At 35.8% G+C, this 25173-nt stretch overlaps 2 protein-coding genes across 3 annotated transcripts in view; one reads left to right on the top strand and one right to left on the bottom strand.

The window, feature by feature from the left end:
- The window catches only part of LOC136031015 (calcium/calmodulin-dependent protein kinase type 1-like), a 43741-nt gene that overhangs the window by 4512 nt on the left and 14056 nt on the right, over positions 1–25173 (bottom strand). The window contains exons 3-4 of the mRNA XM_065710187.1: positions 18739–18870; positions 6039–6113 (exon numbers count right to left, since the gene is read on the bottom strand). Coding sequence (XP_065566259.1) covers positions 6039–6113; positions 18739–18870 — 207 coding nt within the window. The remainder of the gene's footprint in view (positions 1–6038; positions 6114–18738; positions 18871–25173) is intronic.
- The window catches only part of LOC136031014 (uncharacterized), a 36163-nt gene that overhangs the window by 8017 nt on the left and 2973 nt on the right, over positions 1–25173 (top strand). Inside the window, exon 2 of one of the 2 annotated variants that reach the window (XR_010618413.1) lies at positions 20014–20440. Coding sequence is in view for 1 of the 2 variants with exons in the window: in XM_065710186.1 (XP_065566258.1) it covers positions 2357–3440 (1084 nt within the window). In the remaining variant the exon portion in view is untranslated. Of the gene's footprint in view, positions 1–2356; positions 4156–20013; positions 20441–25173 lie in introns of those variants that run through there. The other variant, XM_065710186.1, reaches the window with a different exon arrangement.

Raw genomic sequence — 25173 nt, 5'->3', positions numbered from 1 at the left:
AACCTAAACAAACTATAAGACTTAAAATAAAACATATGTTTTTGCCAATGATAAATGCTATTGCTGCTTAAATAAAGATAAATATTCTAAGCTTATGTGGACGATACCTGCTTAGAGAGGCCAGAAACACTAGATACAAAGGGGCTCAGAGATTTTTTTCAGTGACCCTACTATTATTATTATAATTATATTCTAAATACCCAAATCTTCCTCTGCGCACATACATTTCCAAATGTAGTTGGGTCGAATGCATATATAGAACAACTTTGATCTAACTCTGCTTAAATTCAAATTAATTCTTTGGCATGACTTATTATTAGGCTTACTGAGAAAAAATAAAACATCGTTGATAGTTTATTTTTTCAAATAAAATGTAATTTTATAAATTTCCTTCATCAAAATCGTAAAAGGTAGTTTTTTTTTTTCAACTGTTCAGTTGCAAAGACAAACCTGGCCTGGGTCAGAGGATTTTATGAAATGATGGTTCCAAGTATTCCCTCTATTTTGAAGTAACTGCTCCGACAAAATCGACAAAAGTAATGAAATGTTCTAGGAAAAGGTACAAGAATGAGTTCGTGACCTTCTTACAAATCCGATAAAAATCCCCACAAGAGAATATCCAGCTTTCGAACCTTTTATCATATAGAGAACGTGTTGCAACTAAATCACGTAAATTGAAAAATCTAGTAACCTATTAAGATGAATGAAGCACTATAATAGCAAGAGATATAACTGATAAACGGAATATTTACTACTAAGTAAGCCAAGTCCAGAAAAAGTGTACTTCTTATTAAATTAAGGCCACATGGTAAACAAGCAGTGGGAAGAAAAGAGTCACGCTAGTGACATTTGACTGATTACATATAATTTAGGCTAAACATTTGTATATATTGGTGGGAGGGGGTAAATTGAAGCAGTCCGCATTTTAAAAATCACACAAGCATTTTAAAATATTTTAATGTGGTTTACAGAAAAAAGGAAGTTTTCAAAATCTAAGAAATTAGGTATCCCTTTAGGGTCAATTTAAGGGCTTTAAATATGACTTGCGATTAAAAAAGGATTATTATATTTAGATAATTATATAAAAGGCATCGAGCAGCAAGGTCGTATCCAAGGGAGGGGTTGAACACACACTCCCCCTGAAATGTTTGTCCGATACGTGAAAACGTAATAAAAACAAATATAAAAAAAATTTGACGTGTTTTTAGTTTTTTGGAAACCTCCCCCCTCCCCCCAAAAAAATACTAGATACAGCTCTGTCGACCAGTGTTTCCAACTTGTCCATACATTAGTGATGGAATCTAGTACAGAACACATAGTGATGGAACCTACAAATCAGTTGGCTAAAACGGGATCGATTGCTTTCGGTATTAATCTGCGGGACCACTAATTAACTGAACGTTATAATAAAAATAATATAAAATAGCTTTCGAGTACATAATTCCTGGAAGAAGCTGAGACACATAAACAACTGAATGTCAAAACCAGTTTCTACTAAATAATTTTAGAAGAACTGAAAACAATAAACGAAGCAAATCAGACAAAGTTCAATATTATTCTAAAAAAGAAAAGGAGGAAAGACTGTTGATCTCTTTTCTTTTGGTATCCACGCAAGAGGCGGCCTTTGAACCTGTACCCTGTCCAAAATATGAAGTTGAAAAAATTTGCAATTTTCTACATGTTCCATTTGGCTGTTTTTTTTATTCTTTTCAAAATTTGACCCCCCCCCCCCTTCCACAACAAAACATATCATATATGCTTGCATATCACACATGTGCCACATTACCTCAGCTAGTTCATAAGTTGTAATGTAGCCGTAATATATGCTGAAAGTACTGAACGTTATATTAGAGTATAGGCACATTGAGGCATGTTAAAGATGGTATTTTTTTAATCAGCCCTCCCCAACGAAAGTTTGTGGTTTTCTTACCGAGTTACGACACTCTTTGGAGAAAAAAAATCCAGGCTCATTTAAAGCAAGGACGCATTGTTTTTATTTTCAAAAGGGAGATATCGACTCATTTTTTTGAAACTAATCAAATCTCATTATAATAAAATAAAATATGATATAGTGACATAATGTAGTAAAAGAAAAATACAATTTAGAATTCTAATATATACAAAGACTTAAATCTATGTTATTACACAAGTATTATTATACGCCAAAATGTGCAAATTGCTTTATGGAACACGTGAGTTTTAGTTTGAAATGCAAAGTTCTCCGATCGGCTCTCAATAACGCTAATAAATGAATGCTCAAACTCCGTTTAGCTTTGTGTCCCTTAACATTAGTGGTAAAAAAGACAAGGATCTACTGATTAGTGAGCTGCTTGAAAATGATATTGTGTTTTTACAGGAGCACCTTCTCTCTAAAGCGAATGTTGATAGCCTTGAGAGCCGCCCAGAAAACCCGTGGTAGACCATCAGGAGGTCTAGCCATCTATTTCAGACACAAGACTCACCCGATATTATTGCAAAGCGACGCTAACATCTTAGCGATAAAATGTGGTGATACCGCATTTATAAACATTTATTTCCCCTGTAATAAAAAGACTGTGCAGTCATTGTCTAGTTTTTCACAAGCATGTAATCGCCTACGAACACTACTTAGCGACCTTTCAAAACAAAATACCAAATGGGTTCTCGCCGGCGACATGAACACTGACTTATTATCTAATTTTGAGCGATCTGAAATCTTTCTCGATTCACTACCCGGAGGATTCCATCTTGCTGATAAAGATCTTCTATTTACTTGTATTCACAATCGTGGTGGTCTTACTTCCAACCTTGATCATGTAATTGTGTCAGATTCAACTCTTCTTTCATCAATAGTTCATGTGGACGACTCTAAAATCGACGACGATCATTTACCAACCACGTGCCAACTATCTTGCTCCATGGCGAGCTCTGTCCAACGTAACTCTCCCGACTGGTTCTCAAAGTTCAATTGGGAAAATACCAATGTTCCACTTTATGTATTGGCATTGTCCCAGTTATTATCATCTATTAAAGTGCCTTTCCACTTATTGCAAACATCTGTATCTATAACTTCAACTCGGATAAATATCAACTCGTATTATCAGCAAATAGTGTTCTGTCTAAAGTCTGCCGCTAAAAAAGCTGTACCCTCCGAGTGCGTGCGAACGGGTACTCGCAATCCCTTTTGGAAAGTTGATACTAAAGTGAAGATGGATAAACAAAAAGCTAAGTTCTGGCTCCGTATGTGGATAGCCTGTGATCGTCCTTCTTCTGGTTCAGTACATCAAATAAAACAGAAGCGGAATGGTACTGTAGGGGAGTATATTCCTGTTAAAAAAGGCGTTAGGCAAGGTGCCGTGTTATCCCCGAGCATATTTAAATGTGTATTAGCTTCGTGTCTCCAACGTCTTCAACCGTCAATTTTTTACAATGGTAATTTAGGCATTAGTCACGTTGCATAAGCTGATGATGGTCTGCTTCTTAGCCGGACAAAACATAGTCTAATTACCAACTTTTACCGGCTTTCAGCCGCACTACCCACAGTAGGCTTTTCAGTTAATGCCTCCAAATGTGAGTTTTTGTGTTTTGGGAGTCCTCCACCAGCATCACCTCTTTGCTTGGGTTCTTCAACTATACCATACTCAGCAAGTATTAAATGGTTGGGTCTCTCTTTTTCCACGTCACTTTCGTCTACTTGCTCCGCTATTACGTCCAGCGCGCTGAAAAGTATGCGGGTTGGAGACGCGAAAATTTCACCAAATCGTGGTCGGTATAACCGAAAAGGACTATGCCGTCTTTATTATAGTTTTTGTGCCCCTGCTGTTTTTTATCTTTCTGGTTTTGCTTTCCTCCTTCGCAAGAAGGATACAAAGAAAATACGCTCAGGATATTTTAAGTATTGCAAGTATTTGCTGCGTCTGCCTCGGTGGTATCAGAATCATACAGTCGTTTTTAAATTTGACATCGTTGATGCGCCCTCGCGACTGAAACATTTATCTAAAGATATATGTCTTAAAACTCGGCAAATGATTGGTGTTTTTGACCCTCTTTGGCCATTTTTTGAATTGAGGTAATTTACTTATGTTGTATGTTGTTATGCTGCTATGTTATTTATGTTGTTATGTTTTTTTCTTGTTCTTTCTTTTTTTGTGTGTTTACTCCACAGTTTAATGTACTTTGTGGGTTATAAATAAATAAATTATTATTATTATTATATAAATATACGACATAAAACGCAAAGCTTTAATTCCATAGAAGAACTTTTTCTGAAGAAGGGGTCAGGATCAGCTTTCTCAAACAATATTTAAGCAATGGCTACGAATCCCTTGGAATTAGATTTTACTTTTTTAGGTTTTTTGCCAAATATTGCTGAATTAGTGCCAGATACTGAATCAGAAAATGGTAATTTCTACAAATTCTATGTTTAAATTCGCCCTTTATTTTTCGTAGGAGAACATTGAATTAAATGGGAAATGTATTCATATAAAAAGTTTTACATGTCAACGACTAACGATCTTAATGACCTTCGATTGTTAGCAAAAAAAAGTCTATTTAATGACATAGCACAGTTACCCAATACACAACAAAGAAGCAGGATAACAGCAACAACAACAGTGAGCTTTCATTTGTGAACTGAGCTTTCAAATGTGTGCTTTCGTTTCACATCAGAGAAAAGTAAACGAAGCTGACTACTCGCAAGCTCTCTACTCTGACTACTCTCAGAAAAATACAGGGTGCCGTAAAAGAAACAATATACCAGCGAAGCCTTTACTTTTGGGAACCGAGTCATTATCAAGCCACGAGTAGCCTACAGTGGTAAAAAAGCTATGAGAATAGTAAAAAATTTGGTACAAAACATATGGCTAAAATAAATTTATTTAGATCAGACAAAATTAAGAGAGACGGTAGTCTTTGCCAAACCACCCCCCCCCCGCCCTTCAAGGTTGCCACTTTGCTGTAAAATCTTCAGAAAATATGAAGTCAAGGCAAATAGCTGGCTAGAATTTACCCTGCATAGAAAATAATTTTTAATAGAATTGTTACTGCTTTTGTTATCAAACAATAAAGCCTATTCAAAAATAGTGTGCCAAGTGTGCTCTCTGTGGCTCGATGAAGCCCGATCTGACGAAAGTGCGCAATGCGTGATGGAAAACATGGTAATCCAAGATAGACGCTAGATGGCGGAGAGTGAAAAACCCCGCAGTTATTAGCAAAAATTTTATAATATGAATAGCATTAATAGCAAAAATTTTATAAGTTAATAGCAAATAGCAAATTTCCACTTTTTTATTGTTGATGTAAGCTCACGAAGCGGATGTGATTGTGACCAAAATGACTAGTGTCACAATTTACAGCCAAGTAACCAAGTGACGTAATAACGAGGTTATTTTTATACCGTGTTTTCCAAGACTAGTACCAATCCTTCAAACAGGCAATTCCGTAAAAAGGGCTGACTTCAACTAGAGTACTAATCCATAGGTTGCAATTTGACCAAGGCTGTAGTCTGAGAAGGCGGAGGGGGGGGGGGGGCTGAGGCAAGCTCTAAAATTCATGAGATTACATACAAAGATGTTATTTCAACTTGTTTTAATTGATTATTCAATTGTAAAAAATCATGTTTCTTTCCGTAGGTAGCCCTCCCCTCAGTCAATTTGCGGGCATGACCTTGAAATTGAATATGGTTTCTTTTGAAACTCCTTGCACTCCTGGTTACTATGACACATACAATGAAAATCATTTTTATATAATCACTTTAGTTTTCGCGAAATACAATGACAGGAACGTAAACCCGTACCCTTCCCCGGATTCTACTAAACAAGATTAGTTTTTTACGATCCCCTTCCACAGTTTCTTATTATCCCCCACCCAAAAAAATGCTGCATAGATTCTAGACAACAAATGAGTAAATCTATAAGGACATCACGTAATAATACAAAATACACATATATCGAACTAGAAGAAATCAAAGCAACGAACTCGAAGAAGTAAAAAATTCGAAGAAGTCAAAGCAACACGTCAAAAAGATAATTTCTTGTTAAATATACAAAGGAATAACTTACAATTCCATAACCAGAAAGTACTTGGTCTGATCCTCGTAAGTCTCTATTAACTGAACTATATTCGGATGCTTGAGCCTGGAAAAAAAAATAATTAAAAATATAATATTTTATTAAGTTAAATAAATTCTGGTAGGTTGTATATCAATATATTCATAAAAAAAATTTACAGAACCCCGCAGCGTCAATTCATGAAAGTTAAGGGGGTTGGGGGTGGGGCAAAACCTTTGTTTTCGAAATCTAGAGAGGGGGTAATTTTAATTTTGTTTTTCAATCAAAATACAAAAAAAAAGTATTTTTCGAAATCCTAGGGGGAGGTATAAAATCTAGGGATCGGGCACATCTCCTCTATGGACGCCACTGATAGGGTCAGATTAAGATTCTGCAGAATCTCTGTGATAATGCAAATTTTCGACCCATTTACACAGAAGCTTTTTTTTCGAAATACTGAAGCTAGAATGAAAAGCGTCTCCGGTTGAGGTCTTCAAACCTCCCTGTAGGAGAAAAAAGTCTGTGTTCACTGGAAATTTGGTTGGTAGGTACCCACAATCAAGGAGACACTAATCAAGAAGTTTTGGACCGTTAAATTTTACAGCAAAGGTCAATAGCAGGTTTCAAGGCTTATCACTGAGATAATAATTTTGATTTCTACTATCACTGAGAGTTAATTGTAGGCAAGAATCATAAATTATGTTCATTTTCAGGGGCGAGGAGTTTCACATTTTTGCTATCCGGTCTACCTTTTTGTTTCCAATACATTTTAGAGTAAGTGGCTACGTAATTGTTATACGCAATAATACAACTCAATGACGCTGTTTCGCAATTGTTAAGAAAGTGTTTATGCGGCAATCGCTTGGTTTTAGACTTAAAATTAAATAAAAAAACTAGTTTTTTTAACTGAAAGTAAGGAGCGACATTAAAACTTAAAACGAACAGAAATTACTCCGTATATGAAATGGGTTGTCCCCTCCGCAGTCCCACGCTCTTTACGCTAAAGTTTGACTCTTTGCCACAATTCTACTTTTTAAAACAATGAAAAACTTTAGCGTAAAGAGCGTGGGACTGCGGAGGGGACAACCCATTTCATATACGGAGTAATTTCTGTTCGTTTTAAGTTTTAATGTCGCTCCTTACTTTCAGTTAAAAAAACTAGTTTTTTTATTTAATTTCTGAACGTTTTTGAATTAATGCATGTTTGATTTTGGCTCTCCGCACATAAATTATTGAAATGAAATTAGTATATTAATTTTTTTTGGCTAAATGGCTTTCTCTTAGTTTTGATCAGACGATTTTGAGAAATAAGGGGTGGGGAAGGAGGCCTTGCTGCCCTCCAATTTTTCGGTTACTTAAAAAGGCTACTAGAACTTTTAATATTCAACGAACGTTTTTATTAGTAAAAAATATACGTAACTTAAGAATTAACTTACGTAACAAACTTTTATATTCTTATATTTTTATTATGTGTACGAGGGGGTTTGTACCCTCGTTAATACCTCGCTCTTTACACTAAATCGTAAGTTTTGTCCCAATTCTTTAAGAATGACCCCTGAATCAAAAAGGCCGTAGAATAAATAGTTGAAATCACTAAAAATATTTTAGCATCAAGAGCGAGGTATCTATCTCCTCCTAAATACCTCGCTCTTTATTCTAAAGTATTTTTAGAACCCCTCATATGCGTAATAATCTCTGTTCGTTTTAAATTTCAATGCTATTCCTTACTTTCATTTGAAAAAACGTTTTCATGTTTATTTTTTCACTGTTTTTTTTATAGTAATGCTAGAAAATCCTGCGCCCTTTTCATTGAATTTTTCTTCCCCCGTGACATACTCCTCAAAGGAAAGATCCTCCCACAAAGCCCTCTCCCATCAACCCCACCCCCCAAACCAAAAAATCCCCATGAAAACGTCTGTACACTTCCCAATAACCATTACTATATGTAAACACTGGTCAAAGTTTGTAAGTTGCAGCCCCTCCCTCAGGGATTGTGGGGGAGTAAGTCATTCCCAAAGACATAGTTATTATGGTTTTCGACTATGCTGAACAAAATGGCTATCTTAAAATTTTAATCTGTTGACTTTTGGAAAAAAATGAGCATGGGAGGGGGCCTATTTGCCCTCCAATTTTTCGGTCACTTAAAAAGGGCACTAGAACTTTTCCTTTCCGTTAGAATGAGCCCTCTCGCGACATCCTAGGACCACTTGGTCGATAAGATGACCCCTGGGAAAAAAAAAAAAAAAAACAAACAAATAAATAAACACGCACCCGTGATTTGTCTTCTGGCAAAAAATACAAAATTCCACACTTTTTAGATAGGAGCTTGAAATTTTTGCTATAGAGTTCTCTGATATACCGAATGCGATAGTGTGATTTTCGTTAAGATTCTATGACTTTTAATGGATGTTTCCCCCTTTTTTCCAAAATAGGGCAAATTTTCTCAGGCTCGTAACTTTTGATGACAAAGACTAAATTAATTGAAACTTAATATTTAGAATCAGCGTAAAAATTCGAATCTTTTGATGTATCTTTTAGTATCAAAATTCCGTTTTTTAGAGTTTCGTTTACTATTGAGCCGGGTCGCCCCTTACTACAGTTCCTTACCACGAACTGTTTGAAAAGAAAATAATTCGGTATTTCGGGGCTTCTGACATTATTACTCCTTTGCGGAAGTTAGGCTCAAAATTGAAAAAGGATTATAGTTTTTCTCTGGGCCCCTTCCACCTCTTAGTTCGTTTATTTTCCCGTTAGTTTTCACCTGTTTTCGCTTTATAGTTGTGTTATCTCTTAGCAGTAGTTATGGTTGTGGTATATATGTTTTATCGCTCGTATAGTTGTGTTATTTTCAAATTATACTCCATAATAGAGAGGCTCCGAACACCCAGCATTGTATATTAAGCTCTTAATTTGACGTTTTTTTCTAACGTGACCAGATTCGTCCTGCGCCCTTTTCATTGAATTTTTTCCCCCATGGCATATTTCTCCAAGGAAAGATCCTCCCACATAGCCCCCTCCCTCAAACCTACCCCCAAAACCAAAAAAATCCCCCTGAAAACGTCTGTACACTTTCCAATAACCATTATTATATGTAAAGACTGGTTGAAGTTTGTAACTTGCAACCCCTCCCCCAGGGACTGTGGGGGAGTAAGTCATCCCCAAAAACATAGTTATTATGATTTTCGACTATGCTAAACAAAATGGCTATCTCAAAATTTTGATCCGTTGACTTTGGGAAAAAAATGAGCGTGGGAGGGGGCCTAGATGCCCTCCAATTTTTTTGGTCACTTAAAAAGGGCACTAGAACTTTTCATTTCCGTTAGAATGAGCCCTCTTGCGACATTCTAGGACAACTTGGTCGATACGATGACCCCTGGGGAAAAAAAAAAAAAAAAAAAAAAACAAATAAACACGCACCCGTGATTTGTCTTTTGGCAAAAAATGCAAAATTCCACATTTTTGTAGATAGGAGCTTGAAACTTCTACAGTAGGGTTCTCTGATACGCTGAATCTGATGGTTTCATTTTCGTCAAGATCCTACGACTTTTAGGGGGTGTTTCCCCCTATTTTCCTAAATAAAGCAAATTTTCTCAGGCTCGTAACTTTTGATGGCTAAGACTAAACTTATAAATTTAAAATCAGCATTAAAATGCGATTCTTTTGATGTAGCTATTGATATCAAAATTCAATTTTTTAGAGTTTTGGTTACTATTGAGCCGGATCGCTCCTTACTACAGTTCGTTACCACGAACTGTTTGATCAAATTGGCTTACAAACAGTTATGTTGGAAATAATTGACAGGTTTTATATTTGGAGACAAAGTAAGGTAGTCTCAGTTTACAAACACAGCAATTTGAAATTACACCATAAAATGGGTTAGGTTTATATTTTGGGGGGAGAAATACATCATCCACTGTACAGGGTGTATTATAAAAGTAACAAGATGGATCGGGCATCAAAAAATAGAGAATAGATTTTTTTAAATAGGGAACTTACTATTTCGATAAGGAGCAGCGTACTTTGAGATTGTGTTCAAGGCATGTGCTATTTTTTCTTTTTAATTTTTAAGGACAAATTATTCTTGAGGTATATTAATTTAAGAAGTTTCAAGGGTTGGAAACTAAAGCTTTGAATTGATGGTGAAAAAACAAAACCAGAGACTTGTCCCTGCAAAATTTTGTTTGATTAATGCAAAACTTCATGTTCTCCAAGCAACGTAGATCTAGTAAAAGTTTTAGAATACCAATCCCATTTCATATTATAGCAGTATTTAAGTGCGTGTTATGGATATTTAATTTGATTTCACCAAAACAGATATTGTGAAATATGATTTTAATTGACTCAAATACTGCAAACGTTGTGGTAATGGGCATAGACATCAATTTGCTCGCGTAGCATCCAATGTGAAACTGCTTTTCATCCACTTCACATACAGAAAATAATCTCCCATTACATTTTTGTTTTCATGTCAACACCAATATACAGCAAAGGAGAGGGTTTGAAAACACAAATACACCAGTAAAAAACAAACATTTTGAAGACCTGTTTTTCCGCGCTCTAAGTACATGACTCCCAAAGTGGGGTGCAGGCCACAACGGTGGAGCATGTTAATATTTTGGGGGATCATAGACAGGATTTGCACCCTTCGGCTAGCAATACTGAACAGCCGTAATTGTGAAAAAAAAATGTTTAATATGAATGACGTCACACTCCTATGCATTTAAAGAGCAAAAAAGATACATTTTTCCTTAGTAAAAATATGCCTCACCCCATAATCATATGTGATATGCTCTGAAACACATCTTCAAGGAAAGGGTAATTGAGAATAAATTTTCCAGCCATCCCCAAATACCTATAGGAGGGATCCCACTTCCAATGAATCTTAAAAAGGCGAATCAAAGCCCATAAAAACCTGCGTATTTTAGGGCTAATATCGCAACCATTTTAAGCACCATACCGACCCCCGAGGAGACACTCCGGATTATCACCCAGAAGTTTTTTTTCGCACATATGTCCTGGAAGTTCTACGTTCAACACCTTCCAAACTCCATTATTTTTGTCAAGCTTTATAGTAGACTAATTTGAAATTCCTTTTCGGTTAGAATGATGTACAAGGCTAGTGATTGTATCCGCTCCAAGCTTTCAACACTAATTGAAGTTGTTTCCACGTAGGAAGCTTCAAAAGTGCAGCTGTATTATTTGCAGGAATCTGTTGAGCCAAATGATGAATGATTCCCTTTCTTTCTCTTTGTTTCTATTTTAGGTCCAATTTTAGAGTAAGGTCAAAGCACCATACTTAAGCCTTGGTGAATTCAAAAGATAGATCTACATTTACAAAGGTTTCAAATTGGCATATATGAAATGAGACAGGATATGTCCTAAGAATATGGACTCGAGTTCCCCTCCCCAGGGAAATGTCTGAAAATATGTGCAAGCTTCATATATTCTAGGTAGCTTCTTTTTAGAATGTATAACCCGTTCCATAATTAGCCAATGCTAGCAGTGCATCAGTGAAGGCCAGCTAAATTACTTTTTCTCCAATTGTGAATTCCAGCCTCGAACCACAAAAAAAGCAAAAAAAAAATCGGACTTATATACTGTATAGTTGGCATAGAAATGACAGTAAACCTAATAACAAATACAATAGCATCTGGCTTATATGCCCCCTATATAATTTCTAGTAATGTTACATCCTAGATATATTAGCTTGTTAGTTTGTCTCATTGTAACTTCACATTTCTAGGCGACAAGTTTTAATCCCTAGATTTTTGCACTTCCTACTATATTTTCTAACGTATTGCATACAATTTGTCTATTCTAGTAATTTTCTGAAATCGTAATACAAGACTAAAAATATATGTTTAACGGCACAGAAGAGGAAGAGGTGGGGTATCATGAGTGCCACCTGAAAATTTCCTAGGGAAGAGGGGAAGAAGTGCTACCATGTTCTTTGTTTTTTTTTACCAAGATTTAATGGGATTACTTCCCATTATTCCTACTTGTATACATTTTTTTTTTAATGTGTACTTGTTTCTCTGTGGTTAAGAGGGAGGAGTGGCGTTATCACTGGTCCTGTTATCACCATCCATGGGAGACAGCTTTATTGAGAACATGTATTCTGTGAACTTACAATAAGAACCGTTGAAAGGAAAACCGTATGATTAATTTTTAGCATTCCACACCCCCTCTCCCTCTCCTGAAAATATTTGATTGGATACACTTTTTCAGGGATAGTTATCCTTCTTGAAGTATTGTTATACGAATTTGAAACTTGAATGCGAAAAAAACAGGGGTTGAAGGAAGGAATGGTAGCCTCCATCACATTAAGAGAGCCTTTGATCGAACAGTTTTTCAGTAATAAAGTGCAATTAAAGAGTGACCCTTGTCAATGGAAACCAAAACTCTGTAAAACAAAGATTTGATCACGGCACATTCAACAGTAAAATCTTTCATACTGATTCAAAATATACAGCATTAACCAATTTCAAAGTTGCTCTTAAAAAGCTATTAGCAAAAACTATTACATACGTTTTAAATAGGGGTTAAACATAGCCTGAGAAGGGATGTAATGTCGATGAAAATTATAAAATAAATTTGATATGTATGAGAGCCCTAAAACAACTATTTAAGATATGGATCTCTTATTTTCCCAGAGAAGGATGGTCAAGCATGCGTGTTTTTTCTTTGGGGCTGATCATCCACGCCGGAAGTCGCAGATTATTGAAAATACGGTCATTTGAACAAAAATCCAAAGATACAGTACAACTTTTAGTAACATAAGAGACCACGCCACGTTAGCATTTTGGCCCGAACAGAGCTGAAATCAAGTAAAAATTATATATTGTATATTATACAGGATGGGAAAGTTTGGTGTGGATGCTAAGGGGGCGAAAACTCCCCTCATATTGCGCAGACGATAGTATTATTTTGGAAAATTAGCCTTTATTTTAAAAAGCAAATACATTAACTTTTGCATACCTGAAATATGAAATGGGCTTGATAGAATTCATAAAATGCTCCAGAACACGTTCTTACGACTTAAATAAGATAAAAACATGAAACAAAAGATCCATTTGGCTTAAGGAATGACATATGGAACCATTCGATCAATTATTTCCTACTTCACTTTATGAAGAAAATTCTAAGAGAAATAGAAATAGCCCTATGCCCATTTCGTATATTTTATCATGGTTTGGTGTGGGTGTTGACACTCTTCGCGGTGAATCTTTTTTATTTGCCAGATATGGTAGTGGCTTTATTCATCAGATCTAACATGAAAAATAGGTGGAAATTATAATCTTCAATTCTTAGAGGCAGAAGGGACTGTTGTTGTCTTAGAGCTGTCCTTACCATATTTACAGGTTCGGGCACCAACGTTTAGTCCACAAGACAAGGTAAACTTAAAATAAGGCAAACTGAGCACCAACAGTGCCCTGGCCTGCTTGTACAATCGCTGTTACATTGGGCTTTCCGAATGATAAGGACGACAATCCAGCAGAAGTATCACACAAACCGTGTCTTTATCTTGCAGTCAATCCTGTTTAGCTCCTTTAGTATACTGGATGTGTCAACTCTATCCATATATCTATCGTATTCTTTCACCATAAAGGGTCTTAAAACGTCAATTTATAGCTTTGAATATTTTTGCCACTGCTTGCAAATGCCAATTATGTGAATTTTAGCTAAGGATGACACAGCATGGGCTCACTTGCTATCAAGCTGTATAATCACTATACTGTTAAACTGATTCTACCCACCAGTCGTGTGACCCTTGAAAACGTTGCTTCGAGGGCTTGTTCTCTTCCAAGCTACGTTCTTTCGATTTGTTAATATGTACAGTCGATAGAGCATGAATACCCTCAACTTTCAACGTCTGAGTGGCGGCCAAGCGAGGAAACCGGTTGGCAGAATACAGATTTTATTTCTGATATTTTGAGATATACTCGGAAAGCTTTACTACAAAATCAGAAGACATTTTAAGGCTAGAGCTTTCACCATTGCCCATGCACCTGTTAATCTTTGAGTAGCCAATCAAATATCTTGCTCTAGCTCGCAAACTACCTCATAGCCCCACATCTATGGAATATTTGGATAGTATTGTTTTGGTGGAATTCTAGATTTAGTGAAACAATCCGTCCGTCTACAAACTGACTATATTCCCGAGCAAGCTTCACATTTTTTTTTTTTTGCGACTTTGATAAGAGGTTAAGTTTTAAAGACTTGTTATGAGACGGGAATTTTGTTAGAGGTTACTTACGATCGTTGTCGAAATATTGAAACCTCTTGATTTTCCCAAATTGGCTAATTTTCTATATATTTATAATGAATGAAACGAAGGGGAGAGAGAAACAAATGATATATAGATAAAGGAAGATACTTTACACGAAGACTAGCGAAAGAGTAGGCTTATGCATGCAGACTCTGTTGGATGATGCTAAATGGAACTATGATTGTGAAAGAGTGAAAAAAGATGATGCTTGCGTCAGCGACGGAGAAAAACAAATCATTGAACTGCTTTAGACTATTCACAATACGATGATTTAGAACCGAGAATGAAAGATTTCTTACCCTGCTGAAATTAGGGGCTACGCCAACGCCAATCACATAAGGATGATTCTATAAGGAAGGCATCTGACTTTGAGACTATCAAACCAGTATTAAATAGAACATTTAAGTGCGTGATAAAAATTTGGGTTAGTAAGATGCTTATTGGCTATCGTTTGGTGTCATAGATTTCCCAGTAACGTGATCAGTTCATGAAAAAAACAAAAGATCAAAATTATGCACGATATTGGACGGAACCATCCGTCCTGAACCATCCGACCTTTTTTGCAATATCCGATAATGACACTGACCCTCATATCGGCCGGATAACATCTATGTGCCGATATATCAGCCGGACCCTACTTCAGTAAAGCACTGTAAGACTACAGTGTAAAAAGCGGGGGGAAGGGGGGTGGACGGGTAAATAAGAGACATGCCCCTCGCACGGGGACAATTTTGATGTTTGAAGTTGCTATATATTTTCTTTTGTAAAACTTTTTTTTTCAGCATAGGAAGCAAGTAAATTTTTCTGGAAAAATAAATGACAAAGGCGTAGTTCTCTCGATGGGACACAGCCAGGACTGTATCCAGAATTTTTGTTCAGGAGTGGGGGCGGGGTGCAAACATTGTTCGGGAGGGGGTTAAGGTTTTTTTTTACCTGCATTTATAAGACCAATTTATGAGTCAGATTTTTTTTTTTTTTTTTTTTTACTTTAGAAGAAATTCTTTTTAGCGGCATTTTTGCGACCACTTTAAGAGCCGGATAAAAATTTCGCGGTGTAGGAGGTCCAACTCAGTAGCCTCCCCCTGGATACGCCCGTGACCACAATTATTTGTTTGTTATCTTCTTACCTGTACCGCTACTGCAAATGAAATTTACCTTCCTGGCACATAATTAACTGTTTAGTTATTAGTTTTTAAGCCCAAAATTCTGAAACAGTAATGACTAATAGTCAACTGTTGCATCATGATGTAGGTTAATACCAACTTAAGTAGGTAATTCGGCTGACAAAAGTCCTGTAACTGTTCTTCAATACTTTTGATAATTACTTTTGGAATCGTATCAGAAATGAGAGATCGAGGTAGAATTGGGACTAGAATGGGAATAAGGAAAAGTTTTGCTATTATAGGTCTATTTTTACTGTAAACTAAGTCTCCAAAAAGGGGCGAATTAACGGGGCTTGAGTCTCTAGGGGTCCCAGACAAGAACCTGTTAGAATGTTTTCCCCTATTTCCACTTATTTTTGTTTTAGCTTAGTAGGTTCGCGGACAATGACTGATTACTGAGCTCTTTTTAGTGAATATTAGTGAAAATGTAAGTAAAAACTGTTCCCAAATCAAGATTTTAAATAGTCTCCTTGAGCCCGAAAATTTACAAAATTGCACTTTTAGTTTCATTAAAAAAAATAAATCGATATAAAGCGAAATCTAAATAGAAATTAAAAAATAAAAATTTATCAAGTCTGATAAAACTTGACGTAGCAAGACGTATTTATGCAGTAAGTAAGATATAAAAAGGGGCAGAAATTCGACTTATCTTCTTGGGCTCCGAGATTTGAGACTGAAGAACCACCAGATCCTTACATTTTTGTATTCATCAATATTCCAACTATTTTGTTAAATAAATATACGCATTATCAAGTACTGCAAATCTTTTTGGAACTAATTATGGTCCTTTTTTCAGACAAACAGGTAGAGGTGAAAGCAGGGGCCCAGATTTCCTCCCGGAATCTCTAGTAGATGATTTCTTACATTCTCAACATAAATTTCATATTTCCACAAACCCTTCTTGGAGTCACAATCTGGACCCTCCAAGAGACGGGCTAAATTTACATTAGATATTGTCATTTTTAAATTGTTACAATGTTTCTTCGTACCCCTGTTAAGTTCTTTTTATTGCGATTCCAAGATCATATATGTTATATTTGATAACAGTGTAATTTATCCCCTCTTCTGAAAGAAATAGCAAAACTCATAGTTCATTTGGACATTCGGACAATTTAGCTGCAGAACTGCATGTTATCCACCTCCCTACTCCTTGTGTATATAGCCCTAAGCCATATAAAGAAGTTTTCTAATTTTATTTATTTTTTTTTTTTTAACTGGCAAACCTTGCATTATGGAACGACCTTTGATAATACAGAAGTAAAAAAAAAAACAGAATTAGCAAACATCTGCATATAGCCGGGAGATATATATCCCTCTCCTGAACGAAACAAACTTATAATAACAAAATTATTACGTCATTGTATTCAAGAAAGTGATATTCCTTGGATTGTCAATGGCGCTTCCATTCTAACAGGAACGGGGATATCAAATCCCCCCCTATTACCCAGATATGGCCCTAGGCTATACACATAAGTTTGTTGGTTGACATCATTTTGTGAGTTATTTAGTTGGTTCATAACACCAAATAATATTGATCTGAAAAAAAAAAATTCAAAATCTGCGAAGTTTCGTATTTAGTCTATGGGTATATAAAGGTATTTGGGGAGGATGCTAGGAGGCAGTTAAATTCCAAGCAAATCTATAAATTCGCCATTAATGTAAATTTTGAAAGAAGCCACAAGTAATAAAAATTGCTGAAGGTTTTTTTACAACAATTTCTTTTTCTGCTGGGTTAACCACAGGAGACAAGGAATATAATACAGATTTCCAACTGAACAATTTTTGGGTAGTCGATAATTTTGTGTTTGTACTCGTCTGTCTTCATTTTTTTCAAAAAAGAATTTAATTAATTTTGCCTCTTAAAAGGAAACTTATTCAGAACCTTTGATGTTTACACAGGAAATTTAATTGAGTTAAACATAACTTATAAAACAATCGCAAATAGCGCCAGGGCAAGCTCAATACTTAATTGCTCTTTTTAACATATCAGGATTGCCCTGTTAAACGTCAGTATTATATACCTTTAGTCTGCAGGCTATAGTGACTTTTTTGCTATTAGTTAGCACAAAAGCTGTCATTCTACCCATATTAATGCCTGTCTAAGACCTGAACCTATTCAGTTTCCTATTTTTCTTTTCAAAGATTTTCCTATTATCTTATTTTCTTTTAGTTTCCTATTTTCTTTTCGTATATTTTTATATTTCCTGTTTTCCTATTTTCTTAAAAAGCCTAGTTCCCATTTTATTTTCAGTTTCCTACTTTCTTTTCGTGGATTTTCCTATTTCCTTTTCCAATCTTCTTATATATTATATCTCCTATCTTCTTTCAGTTTCCTATTTTCCTTTCGTAGGTTTTACTATTTTCTTAAGTATATTTCCTATTTTCTTTTAGTATTTTCTTTCAGCCCATAAACATACTTTCTATAAACAAATGGACTTCAATTTTAGAGAAACTGTCTTCTTTCCTTGAAGTTTTAGATTAAAGCTAAAGTAAATATTGTTGAAAACCGCCTTAACCACATATTGATTTTCTTACCCTAAACACTTTTATGGACAATTTTACCTTTGACAAGATCTTCATAGCGACCCTTTATTTGCATGTTTTAATAGGGAACTTTTAGCAGTTTTGCAAGAAACATTAGTGTCCACGCAAGATTTTAACGATCTTTCCTTCTTTACAACGAAGGCATAAAGGAGAAATAGAGGATATCCGTTTTACAGGTTAAAACAAAGAGATCACGCATTGCCATATTTAGCCTAGTCAATACGTTTCCGAATGAAAACTTAAAAATTCATCGATGTAAATGAAGTAACCGAAATATTTTTAAAATTGGCACCGAAACATTATTTCTCTTGGTCTTCCTCTTTCTTAGTCTTTCTTTTTTTTTCTCTAGGGCACCACGGCTAAATCCTAAAACAACAGCTTTTAATTAGGACATATTTTCATAAAACATTTGCTAATAAAACATAATATATATATATATATATATATATATATATATATATATATATATATATATATATATATATATATATATATATATATATATATATATATATAGTGCCAAAAAATTTGCGTTTCGTGTCGGAAACCCCTGCCAACGGTATTAACAGAAGAAACTGAGGCCAAACAAAGGTTACTACAATACGTCACGCTGCCTAAATAACGTTAATCTGGTTTATAACCGTTTTGAGTTTGAATGTCCCTCTCTATATAAAATAAAAAATAAAACTGCTAACTAAACAGTCAAAGATGTCAGAATTTGTCAAATCTTACTTACCTTTTAAGGACATTAATTTCATTTTCTAGCGAATCTTCTTTCCCTTTTAATGCAGATTTGTCTATTATCTTAACAGCATAGAGATGTCCATCTTCTTTTGATTCTGCAACTCGGACTTGTGAAAAAGCACCACTAAAATGAAATTTACATTTATTTAGGTAATCAAATGAACATTCGTAATGACAACAATCAAAGGTACATATAGCCATAATTTTAGACGGGGACATTAGAGGGGTTTACTGAGGGGGGGGGGAATGCCAACAAATGCATTTTTAGGAAGTAATTCCTGAGTTCTTCTGGAAGGGGGTCTTTTGGACGAATCTTGGGAAGTAATGCCCTCTCCCCCCCTCATGGACAAGTGGAAAAGCTGCTATTATAGCAAAAACGACAATAATGGCAAATACAGCTGACGATATAAAGTACAATAGTATTAATGAAAATCCTCCTTGATTTGAAACAAGTTGATATATAGAGTTTTGAAAACATTCTTTTCAATTTTTTACACAGAGCCGGAATCCAGAATATAACGGCGTAGTATTTCTTCTCTAGGGCCCTTTATTATGAGTGTAGGAATCTTTCCATGTTTCCTTCGTCTCTTTTTTATTACATATTTATGAACTTTACAGGATAACTGTTCGAAGCAAAATGTCTCTTTAGCATAGAAGTTGGAAGAAGAATTGTTATTTATTTTCTGATTTGAATTTATTTATAACCTGTTCTAGATACAGTAACGAACGGAATACACGAGAAAAAAAACAGAAAAATGAAAAAGAGAGAAAATTACTAATAAAACAAAATTAAAATTCATAGACTAAGCACACAAGCATAGTAATTAACCAAATGATCACACAGTATACATAACAAGCACACAAAAACTGCACAAATAAAACAAAATTAAAATTCATAAAATAAGCACACAAACACAATAATTAACCAAATAATCACACAGTATACGTAACAAACACAGAAACAATAAACGAGATACTAAGGCAACACCAGAAGTTTCCATTAATTTCATTGCTATAAGCTTCAATGCAACTGACGATGGCAGCATTCGGGTCAATAATACCATACCTCCTATTGGCCAAAGAATTACTTACCCAGCGGGGGAGGGCTAGAAGATATTTAGCATACCGGTAATAAATTCGTCGAAGTTGCTTTGATTCCGTTGCCAAAAAGGTACTCCAAAAGGGTGCAAGATATAAAAAATTTGGGAGCGCCCACGAGTTATATAATTTAGCTAGTAGCTGGCGATTAAAACGAAGTTTTTTTTAGAAACTATGACACCGTAGGCACTGGACGTCCGGCACTGGAAATAGTGAATGAGGAGCTTTTTAGCTGCTTTAAGGGAGTCACCGATTGGGAGGCCAAGATATTTCATTTCCAATTTAGGGGCAGCCGATACTCCATTAAGATCAACTTTAAATCCTTCTGGAACTGGGCCCCAGTTGAATAGTACAACTTCTGACTTTTCAGCGTTAAACTTTAAGATTTATTTTTGAATATTCTCGACTCAGAATGGAAATTTCTCAAACGCCAGGACCGTTCGGCTAAGGTTGAAGACATCGTCCGCACAAGCAATAAGAGATACATCAATCCCTTCTAAAATACAGGAAGAAACAACTTAGAACTTTGCGTCCAGAATAAATGTTAAACGCGATTGGGGATGTAAGGGCGCCTTGTCTTTCTCCGCAACGAACAGGTATGATTTTCTTTGTAATCATTCCATCAGGCAGATTAACAATGACAGTGAAATGATTGTACATATCATATAAAGCACGAATAATACAAGTATTGACCTGCGTTTATAGGCCTATAATCCAGTGAAGATATGCGTGTGAATTATCGAATCAAAAGCACGACTGACATCATGGCTCCCTAGAACTAGTGGCTCTTCTGATTTATCAGCATAGATTAAAACTGACGACGGTGCCGTCAGCGCATAAGCGCACCCTATTCCCTTCTGGAGCCCCAATTGGTGTGGGGGCATATACCATTTATCAACCAACTCAGACATTATTAACTTCTCAAAAATTTCACAAAAAGTTGTAGCTACCGTTAGTGGCCGGTATGATTAAGGGTTTATTCTTTTTAGGGACAGGAGTAAGACGGCAAGTGGAAAACGAGGAAGGAACTATTCCTTTTGTAAACACCATCTGGAAAAGTAGGGCAAGGTGGAAAAAACCAGAAGGGGTTCCATATAGGAGGTGTTTGGCGCCAACGTGGTCTGTACCTCTTGAGAGAGGTTTCTAGATTTAAATAATTAAATTATAAACATCCGAAATTGCTACAGTAAACGTTGATTTGACCCCTATCGAAAGTGTCTTTTCTAGTGTGACTTTGAAGGGATTGTCTATTAGGGGGTCTAGTCCTAAAATCTCTCTGGAGAAATTTCGTTCCCATAGTTCAGGAGGGATATTAAATGACTAGTTGGGCTTTTTTTTGTTTAAGTGTTAAAATTTTCCAAAAAAGTTCTGGGTTATTAATAGTCTTTTCAGAAAAAAATGGAAAACATAGTAGCTCTATGTTTCTCTAGTTCTTTTGGAAAACGGCGTTTTGTGGATAAATGGATCTGATTTATAACACCAGTTCTGGGACGGCCGCTATCTATGTTTATCATGATTCGTCGCATCGTCTATGGTCACAAGCCGATGGTCACATCGGCTTTAGATTTTTCAGCTAACAATAGACGGTGTTAGTTTCATTTGTAGATTCTCCTCCTTCTCCAATTTTTCCGTCAGTAGCACTTTAAAATTCCTAGAATATAGTGGCAAATAATGACGAGAAAATATACATTTTTTTTAATCAGAATAAATTTCTAGAACCCCATGGGCAACTGTTGCATTTATTCATAAGAAACCGATAATACCAACTATATGGCCAGTGATAATTACGAAGAAAATGGGGATAATCAGGGACAACTCTACATGGTGGCACTGACCATATTTTTCTGATTTTTTAGTGAAAATGCCAAAAAAAGATTTTTTTTCAAAATTTAGAGGGAGCAAAACAATGATGGAACAATTATCCTCCCGCCCAAATGTCACCCCTGATAAAGGGTTAGTAGATTTCACTTGTTCTTCAATTAAAATTATGGATTTCTAGAACTAAAAGTACCTTTTTTGGACTGAAATTTCAAGTAAGGTATTTTCGAAGTATTTTTGTGCTTATAAAAATCTGTTGATTAATAAACTACTTCATCAAAGTTTATACTTACACATTTGGGTTTTTCTTAATCATTAAATTGGATAAAATGCATGTTTTGTCTTAGATATAATCAGTAGGGAAGAGGCTTTAAAGTTTGTTCCTCTTCTAAAGTTCCCCTTTTTTTAACAACATCCAGAAAACGGAAATTTACGACAGAAAAGCGTAGTCAAACAGTTCGTGGTAAACAACTGTAAATAGGGAGTGACCCAGCTCAATAGTAACCGAAAATAAAAAAAAAGACAGAATTTTGATACCCACAGATATCTCAAAAGAATCTGCTTATTATGCCGATTTGAAATATATAAGTTTCATTAAGTTTAGTCTTACCGATTAAAGGCTAAGAGTCTGAGAAAATTTGCCTGATTTCCGATAAGAGGGGAAAACATCCTCTAAAAGTATTACAATCTTAATGAAAATCACACCATCAGATTAAGCGCATCAGAAAACCCTACTGTAGTGGTCTCAAGTTCCTATATGTAAAAATGTGGAATTTTTAATTTTTTGCCAGAAGAAAGATCACGGATGCAAGTTTATTTGCTTGTTTTTCCCAGGGGTGATCGTATCGGCCCAGTTGTTCTAGAATATTGGTAGAGGGCTCAATCTAACTGAAATTAACAGTTCTAATGCCCTTTTTAAGTAACCAAAAGATTGGAGGGCATCCTGGCCCCCTCCCTTGCCCCTTTTTTCCCAAAGTTGTCTGATCAAAATTTTGAAATAGCCACTTCGCTCATTAAAGATGAAAGGCCCAACAACTATGCCTTTGGATATAAAATGACCACCCACAGCCCCAGGGGAGAGGTATTTAAATAATAAAATTCGCCCTTTTTACACATAGTATCTGTTATTGTAAAGTATGTATACAATTTCGGGTAGGGGGGGCGAATTTTTTTCTGAGTTTTTTCCAAGGGGGAATTTTCTACGAGGAGGGAAGTTTCCAGGGGGTGAACTTGTCAGGTGAAATTATATACTGGGGAAATTCGCCAGAATTCATATACAAAGTTCTTTTTAAATGTCTTGCTTTCTCTTTTGCGTCTCAATTTTATGCGTGAAGTTGTTAAGGGTAATTGCCTGGAGTAAATTTTCACCGGGATTGAATGGTCTGGAGGATATTTCCGTGGGGAGGGGGATTTCTCCGTGGAGGCGGAACCAGATTTCCCGGCATTATTTAAAACGATCGGAATTCAAATTTAAAAAAAAAACAAGTTTTTCAACTGAAAGTAAGGAGCAACATTAGAACTTGAAACGAACAGAAATTATTACGGACATGAAACGGATTATCCCCTCCTTAACGCCTCGCTCTTTACGCTGAAGTCCGAATTTCGTCCCAATTCTTTAAGAACGACTCAGGAAACACAAGGATCGTTTAATTAGAACAATTGGAAACTTTTTTACAAGTAGTAAAAAATTTAGCGTAAAGAGCGAGGTGTTGAGGAGGGGCAATCCCCTTCATATACGTAATAATTGTGTTGCGAGAGCAACACTTTGGTTTTGTGCCGTTTTCTTCTCTTTTTTTTCCTATGCCGCCGATGTCGGCTTATTCCTGGAAACTGGTATGGCATTACATTTTGGAAAGCTCCGCAGAACTCTTGCCTGGGGCCAAAAAGGATGGTTTTTTCTTGTCCGCGAGCCAGAGCCTATGGTGTGCGAAGTGAAGTGGAGTTATGTAGCCTATGTCAGAGAGGAGTAACTGAAGTTGTGCAGCCAAGCTTTCATTTCATCAAACCATGTTTCTGCTTTCGAGTGGAAAGCTCCGTTCTAGCAGGAAAGCAGGCAGACACCAATTTCAAATTGAAGATGGACCAAATTCTATAAGTGTTAAATATATGCGGCAGTTACCCGGCCCTACAGCCAATATATCTTCTTTGAGTGATAAATAGAAAAATTAAAGAAGCAAAAAAGCGGCATTTTCCCACCGGTCCGAAAGTGCTGCCGTGATTTTGGCAGGGTTTATCATTTGTTTTTTTTCGGACTTGGGATTGAGGTAGAGAAATGTTATCAGATGTACCTCTTAAACTTTAAAAGTTCTGTCATTGCTAAAGAAATTGGAGCTTATCCTTTGCTCCTTTCTAACTGGTGACGTTAGAAAGTTGGCCTACGGCAAAAAAAAAATCAACTTTTGAACTAAGACAGATAGAATTTTTTTTTCGACGGCAATCGATAGCTCTTGATGAGCTGATCAAAGTATATGTCATCCTTTTTTTGGTAAAAAATTCCTTCATGAGATATACTAGTTTGAAAGTTTCAAGGGGTTGACAACTTCAGTAGTAGGGTACACACTGAAACCAAAAATAAGCCGATACTAGTTGTTAGACATGTAGGGGACTTGTAAGAAAAGGTCGGCTGTTAGCTCATAATCATCTTCGGCAGTGAAGGGTTTGCAAATTTTGCTATTTGGTGTACCTATTATTTGTTTCCATTTTATTTGATGGTAAGACCGAGTTGGTTCCAGTGGTAAGACATGTAGGGGACTTGTAAGTAATAATCGTCTGTTAGGCTAGAATCATCTTTAGTGAAGAGGGGTTTGTAGCTTTTGCTAGTTGGTGTAGCCTACCCATACTCACTGTAACCTAGAATTAAGTGTTTACGCAACGGGTACAAACGATAACGTAAAACAACGAGGCAGTTTCGTAATAATTAATAGAGTGTCATCCATGGTAATTTGATCCTGAAAAGTTACGGATAGCTTTATAATACCAACTAGATTATATAAGATATTGTTCCAAGTCTTGATCCGTCACGATGTCTACGATTGAAAAGGATAAAGTTCAACTGGCTGCAGTCAATTTAGTCCCTTCTTTCCATATTCTTTAATTATTGTTGTTTTTTCAACGCTGAGGAATAGCCTTTGATCATGTGATTACTGATCGCGTTCTTCTTTGAACATAACGTTTTAAAAGCTTCAATAGGCTGACAACTTCAGCTTTTAACCGATAGCAAAGAAACAAAACAAAAGTGTTGCTCTCGCAACACTTTATTCGGCAAAGCTGGACAAAGGTTGCCGCAACACTTTACGTTGCTTAGGCAACGTAGGTCCAGTTTCTGTTCATTTCAAGTTTTAATGTTGCTCCTTACTTTCAGTTGAAAAACTTTTTTTTTATTTAATTTTTGTACAACTTCATCCACAAAACAAGTGTTTGTCTCAAGAGTTGTCTTCTGTGTTAAATTATTCCCTTAGTTCACGTTAAGAGGAATGTTACATACACAAAAAAAAATTAAGTAAAATTTGCC

This window comes from Artemia franciscana, chromosome 9, assembly GCF_032884065.1.
Source record: "Artemia franciscana chromosome 9, ASM3288406v1, whole genome shotgun sequence".
Taxonomy (NCBI): Eukaryota; Metazoa; Arthropoda; class Branchiopoda; order Anostraca; family Artemiidae; genus Artemia; species Artemia franciscana.
This window is presented reverse-complemented; position numbering and strand designations above follow the sequence as displayed.